The sequence below is a fragment of the Sinocyclocheilus grahami genome, unplaced genomic scaffold (assembly GCF_001515645.1).
Source record: "Sinocyclocheilus grahami isolate Dianchi unplaced genomic scaffold, SAMN03320097.WGS_v1.1 scaffold48.1, whole genome shotgun sequence".
Classification (NCBI taxonomy): Eukaryota; Metazoa; Chordata; class Actinopteri; order Cypriniformes; family Cyprinidae; genus Sinocyclocheilus; species Sinocyclocheilus grahami.
Genome location: NW_015505227.1, coordinates 1,275,427 through 1,282,749, shown reverse-complemented (window position 1 = coordinate 1,282,749; position 7,323 = coordinate 1,275,427). Strand labels below are relative to the sequence as shown.

Sequence of the window (7,323 nt, the reverse complement as noted above, 5' to 3'; positions counted from 1 at the left end):
CTGTCAAAAGTCAGTAATGATATACCAATCTTGATTTTTCATCGCTGATTCCGATTTTTTTTTTACAAGCAAATGGGCAGATTCCGATTATTATATATTTCATTTTTTTAAAAGCAAGAGATGAGATAGAATCTCTTGCTCTATTACAAGCCAAACTTTCATGCCATTTAAAATGAGAAGCACTGCATTTTAAATCACGATCCAAACAAAGATGCTACATACTGCATGAGCAGTTTTTTATTTAAATTAGATGCATTTTCTAGATGTAACTTCATCTTATGAAATTATGCTACATAAAACATATCTGAACGAGACAAAAACAGCAGACAGGCTGAATGAGAGCATAAATTGACACTCTGACAGCAGGTGGTGCTTCTGGAACAGCGTGATAGTGCGTTTCCTTGGTTACCGCTGTAAACAAAGCAGTGCAGCGCTTATAAACACTACTTCAGTGTGCATTATACAGAGGCATGATGAAAAAAAACATCTAAACTTTTCTGAAGACAATCAGCTCCCATCAGAGATACATTTATATAGACCCCCATCTCTAATTCAATATTATGATTTTCTTCCAATATTTCGTGCATTGTGCACAGTGAGTTTGCTACAGTATTTTCCCCCCTTTGCGTTTGTCTTCAGCATCTCTGGCCTCTGTTAACTTCTAACATTAACTGTTTCAAGTATTTTTTTTTTAATAATTTTGCAGGAAAACAACAAGATTTTCCAGGACACTTAAAATTCTCTCTCATTTACCATGTGTTTTCCAGGACTGGAAAATTAGCCATTAATTTTCCAGGGCGCGTGGGAACCCTGACCATCATACTCATTACTTCATCCTCAAACTATCTAGATTTGCATTATTTGAGAAATAATCAAGGTTGGTACTCACAGAGGAATGTGGCGTTGCTCAATGTCGACCCGAGCCAGTTCATCTTCCTCCACATCAGTTTCTCCTCCTGAGCTGCTTTCCGTGGCATCGGAATCGAATGCGCATTCGGCAGATCGCAGGTTGGTGGTGCAGCTCAGGGACAGTCGCTCTAACTCAGCCGGCATGGATCCACTCTTCAGGAAACGTCTTAGTCCGTCCCTCTCCTGAGGGGTGAGAGAGTCATCGCTGTGATGGCCCCTCGGCCGCCTGGCATCCAGAGCACCCAGTGTGCTCTTGAGTAGACCGCCCAACTGTTGTTGCACATGCCGCTCCACCTGCTTGGCCTGCACCACCTGCAGCCGTTTGCGTAATCGCCATAGCCGCACCTCGATCTCCCTTTGTCTGCTCTGGCTGTGCTGAGTACGGTCGCTTAGCTCCGGCCCAAGGCCACCTAAAGGGTCTTGGCGGGTAGCAAGCGAGAGCGCCAACATATCTTCACTGCCTAATGCCGGACAGTCCGAAATTTTGTCTTCTGTGAAAGGTGCGCTGGAGGTTGGAGATGTTGCAGGAGGTGCTCCATTACTGGGACAGTTCTGAGACTCACCCGTTGACAGCTGGTGCCGCTCTGCAGCTTCTCGTAGAGGACCGTTGCTTGTCAGTCCCACAGTAGAATTGACAACTTCAGTCTGATTTGACAAATCCTGCTCGACGGTATGTTGGCCACCATTTAAGGTCACCTCTTTGTCTCGGTCAGTTGGTTTAGTCACTTTCTTTGCTATGCCGTTAACTGTGGGTGGCCCACATGGTCCACCTCCTCCACTGGCACTCATGATGCTCTTTGGCTGTTCCTCGGAGAGCTCTAAAGCCTGGTGCTTGCGTGGTATGAGGCTCGGCAGGATGTTGTGTGTCTGCAGTAGAACACCTTGCAGCTTCAGGGACTCTTTTGCCAAGGACACATCTGAACAGTGATATGAGGTAACGATGGGCTTGCAGGGGCCAGCCCCGCGAGAGGGGCGCTCCTCCGAGGCCTTGCGCTTGACGGCGCCGTTACTGGACACGAGGATGTGGTTGCCGGTACCGCTTCCCTCCACGCCACTCGGGGAGAGGGTGGAGGAGGACGGAGCCAGTTTGAAGCGTATGCGGTGAGCTTCGGCCGGAGTGTCGGTCAGAGCGGGCGCCATTGCAGCCATGCAGCGCTGGGAGGGGGCGGGCGAGGGGGCCTCTCCCGGTGCCGAGGCCAGCTCCACACCACCCACCTACCACTGTGCCAGGGGGCAGCCTGAAGAAACACAAGACACAAAGAAACATCCCAAGTCAAATTACGTGGTTTATCATGGATTGACTGAACATGTATATGTGTTTTATATATTCATAATGTTCAAATTAAGCTTTTAATGTGATTTAAACTTTAAAAGTACATTCAAATAGAAACAACACAAAGTTCTTCAACATGGAAAGCAATAGAAATGTAGTAACTAAGTCATTTCCCCAGATTATTGTTTCACAAGTCATTTCCCCATATTATTGTTTCACAAGTCATTTCCCCAGATTATTGTTTCATATCGGGGTCTGCGCTTTGCAGGATTGCGGGACACAGGACAGATAGGCTATTCATTCCTACAACTTGTAATGATCTCAAACATACAGCACGCTCTTCATTTGATAAAATGATCAATCACATCTATTAATTTTACAATCCTGCTACTTTATTAGTAATTATTCAGACTAATACCCCTTTAATTCGGTTGAAAAAGCGGATCTCCTTTTTTTTTTTTTTCCTTTTTTTTTTGAGTGGCTTTTGCACATCCTGTCATGCCGGTGATTGCGTGCCACTGCAATAGACGCATTTTAGTTAACGATTAATTGATCGTTAATTTAAATGACGATCGATCATGGAAATGATTGAAAATTGACATCCCTAGTTACAATAATCAAAACGTTAACATCTTGAACAGAAAAGATAACCAGCAGTTTCAACATTTAAGTTCCATCGCAGCCATCTAACAACAATTACCCAATTATAATTACATGATTCTTTTGAAATGTTCTTAGCCTACAGATTAATAATGCTAAATGTAGATTAGAAATGTTTTGTCACATCGGGTTTGAAAAGGTTATAGATAAATGGTAATAGTAACAAGTAAAAAAAATAACTATATTTGCAGCATTGTTTTTTTTTTCTGCTGTGTTTTAGTGAAAGTAATCTATAATTTTGCTGCTCTCTGGTGTTTGTTGTTGTTAAAGGAACACTTCACTATTTTTGAAAATAGGCTAATTTTCCAACTCCCCTATAGTTAAGCAGATGAGTTTTACTGTTTTCGAATCTATTCAGCCGATCTCCGGGTCTGGCGGTAGCACTTTTAGCTGCAGCTTAGCATAGCTCATTGAATCTGGCTAGACCGTTAGCATCTCGCTCAAAAATGACCAAAGAGTTTCTATATTTTTCCTATTTAAAACTTGACTCTTCTGTAGTTACATGTAGTACTAAGACCGACTGAAAATGAAAAGTTGCGATTTTCTAGGCCGATATGGCCAGGAACTATACTCTCATTCCGGCATAATAATCAAGGAACTCTGCTGCCGTACCATGGGTGCGCAGCAGGCGCAATGATGTTACGCAGCGCCTGAAAATAGGCTAACTTTCATCAACATAACCTACAAGCTGTGGACTATTTTCAGGCGCTGCGTAATATCATTGCGCCTATGGTACGGCAGCAAAGTTCCTTGATTACTACGCCGGAATGAATGAATCGATCTTTTCCAGTTTTTATTTCAGCACACATTTAAAACCAGATCTAATTAACGTCAATCTTATAATTAGTCTTCTCCACTAGATGTCACCCTTATTTACTAGGGGTGCTCCGATCAGGATTTTTGAGGCCGATCACCGATCACAGAAAGCAGTATCTGTCAATACCGATCACCGATACTAGGGCTGGGCGATATAAAAAAAAAAATTCTCGATATTGTTACATTTTACGATATTCTATATATCTTGATATGTTTGCATTTGCTTTTAAATAATAAAAAAAATATATATTATTTTGCCCCCATTAAAAAACAACAGCAAACTATTTAGATAGAAGTTATTCTTACAAAGTAAATAGAAAATGTTTAGTGCAAATTTAAGCAGTTAAAAAAAATCTAGACCAAGTGATCACTTACTGCTTTTTATTAAATGAACATGTATATGGGTCACTGACGTATAAGGATTTTCGACAGGTCCATTTTAAAATACAAAAAATAATAAAATCTATTGTAATTGTTCAAACATTAAGAATGTTGTGTACACGTAAATTCATATTAAAATGAAGTGATGTGTTTTTTCATCGAGATGAATTGGCCTTAAAAAATGTAATGTGGTGCGATCATGATTTACATTAAAATTAAATAATTTCCTTAACATTTTTTAAAAATGTTCCCAGTAATTAAAGTGTTTAGAAAAAGTATTTGCATTTAATTTGAATTTTTGTAAATAATGATCTCTTATTTTTGTTCTATAATTTCAGAGTTGCTTTCTTAAATGTAGTTAACACTTATTTTTCCTGTAAATTGTATAAAACTGATCAAAATGTTTTAAAAATACCATTCACTTAAGCATACTGTAGCAGTGATTCATATTTCAACCAAAGAAATTAGGTATTTTATTTTTAATACAGTTATTGCTATTATTGGTCGCACCACATGATGAGCGGTTGCTCCAAATGACACAAAGACCTTATATCATTAAAAATCTATTTAAAGAGACGTGTGAAAAGTGCAGCATGTGGCATTAACTGCAGTCATTTCTTTAGCCCCATTTCTTTCTGCACTTTGCCCAATATTGGCTGCTCAATTGACCCTTTCGCCAGGAGTTTGATTAACAGGCAGTCTTACATATTATAACGCCATTATATAGTAGTCATTTTTGTCCGACAAACAAACCAGACAGGAGAGTAGATTAACGTCGGTGGACTTGAACTTGAAAAATGGTGTGTATTGACATATTTTCACGGTTGAAACAAGATACCTTTTGATGTTCATTCATGTTTATTTTGTGCTATGAATAGTAAAGATGAAGAGATGATCAGTTCATGTGCCGCTTGAACCGAGGCGTTACAGCGATCTGTCACGACACGTTAAAGAGCCACAAAACAGTATTTGTTGTTTGAATTTCTTTAAAAAAAAAATAAAAAGGAAAATTTGAACACTGACACTTTGTTTCATACTAAAAGTAACCAGCTCTGTCTTGTCTGTCAGCTCATTGTCAGTGTCCTCTTTGCTCCGTGATGTATTTTTCAATGCGTGAGAACATGATGTATGGCATAAAAGTGCCATGGTTTGTCGGACGTAGCAACAGTAACTAAGGGGGGCAGGTCAATTTAGAGTAGGGGGAGGTTGCTGGCTCAGGTTCCGAGATAACATGAACATCTTTCTTATAGTAGAAAATGACATCTGGAGTTTGTGCTAGAGTGCAGGGTCAGAATTAACATGCTGCCTATGGCGAGCGTTTATTTTACTTTGCTTGGCAGTGGAATCTGGCAGAATATAGATTTAATATATAAATAAATTACTAATAAATGCATAACTACTAAACTAAAATTACAAGCGCCGATTTTTTTTTTTGTGTGTGCATTTTTTCTCGTATTGTACAAAGATTAAACAAACCGTCTGAAATGACCCAAATTGCATAAAAGTCTATTCCAAATTATACTAAAATAAGATATTTTAAACCATCAATTGAATATAAAAGCACAAAAACTGCCAATCTGGGACATATATCTATAATGGAATACACTCTGCAGTGGTCGCACCACATGATATTTTCAAATTCAGTCAAAATTTACAAGCACAGAATTGGCCACATATACAAAACAAGCTAGCTTCCCACAAAAGGTCACTATGACATTTATAACGAAAATAAATACTTGCAGAAATAACTTAATATTCATTGTTTTTTGAGGTCATACCACATGATATCCAAATACGGTAACTACATACCAGCCGTTAAAAAGGTAATTTTTTTCCAAATTTGAAAAGACACTTATAAACCTGCTTGATGCTTCCATGGGTCCTTAGCAAATTAGTATATGATGCAAAGTCTTATCTTTGAATGGATTTCAACATAAAAGTCCCAAAACGGTAGTTTCTTGATGGCCACACCACATGATATTTCATAAAACGGACATCATCGGACAAAGTTTGTTTTTATATTATGATGGAAATATAAATACAAATGCTTTGCAATTTTACACAGGATTACAAAACACTTTGGAAATCACGCCAAATAGTGCATACAATTAATTTGAATAAATTTAGGGTCATTTCAAAGATGTTTACAATAAAAAAAAAGTTATGGCCGGACGGTCGCACCACATGATAGTTTGACACTTTGAACCAAATAGTGCATACAATTAATTTGAATAAATTTAGGGTCATTTCAAAGATGTTTACAATAAAAAAAAAAGTTATGGCCGGACGGTCGCACCACATGATAGTTTGACACTTTGAATAACAGAAAAAAGTGAGTTCATACATGGGAGAGGTCCTTCATATATATGGCATATTTTTTATGCATTTAAACCAATTTTTAACTGAAAAAATGCAATCGGACAGAAAATTTAGGCGTCACGTCATTTTTGCTTTGATTTTGTGTTTGTTTTTGGATCATTGTCCTGTTGTAAGATCCAACCATGGCCCATTATAAGATTTCTAGCATGGACAGTCAGTTTTAAATTTTTTATCTGTTGCTATTTGATAGAATCCACAATGCCATGCATCTAAACAAGATGTCCAGGAACTCAGGCAGAAAAATCAAGATCCAGCAGTATATTTCATTGTACACATAGGGTACTTTTTTACCAAATCTTGAGTGTTTGCTGCTAAAAAGCTAATTTTTTGTTTTATCTGACCATAGAACCCAGTCCTGTTTGAAGTTCCAGTAGTGTCTGGCAAATTAATATGCTGGAGTTTGTTTTTGGATGAGAGCATTTTCTTTTCTTGATTTTTTTTTCTTGAAACCCTTCCAAACAACGTCTGTGATGTAGGTGCTGTTTGACTTTTTTTTTAGGCTTTCTGACCCCAAGACTCAACTAATCTCTGCTATTCTGCAGCTGTGGTCCTTGGAGAGCCTTTAACCGCTCAAACGCTCCACCTCACCGTGCATTAGGACAATATAGACACAGGTCCTCTTCCAGGAAGGTTTGTAACATTTTTAGTTGATTGGAAATTCTTAATTATTGCCCTGATGGTGGAAATGGGAGTTTTCAATACTCTAGCTCTTTTTTGAATGCCACTTTCTATTTTGTGAAGCTCAACAATCTTGTTCTGCACATCAGAACTATATATCATTGTGATGGATGATTAAGGGAATTTTTATATTCCTGTTAAACAGGAAGCAATGGCTGGATAATTTCATGTTCATAATCACCCTGGTGAGCTACAAATTATAAATATGAATGGGAATATACTTCAGA

General features: G+C 38.4%; 1 protein-coding gene across 1 annotated transcript in view; it reads right to left on the bottom strand.

The window, feature by feature from the left end:
- Positions 1 to 885: 885 nt before the first annotated feature.
- LOC107582915 (KAT8 regulatory NSL complex subunit 1-like) overlaps positions 886 to 7,323 on the bottom strand; it is a 40,611-nt gene continuing 34,173 nt past the window's right edge. Inside the window, exon 2 of the mRNA XM_016268942.1 lies at positions 886 to 2,147. Within this exon, the coding sequence (XP_016124428.1) occupies positions 886 to 2,058 (1,173 nt within the window). The 5' untranslated portion in view covers positions 2,059 to 2,147. The remainder of the gene's footprint in view (positions 2,148 to 7,323) is intronic.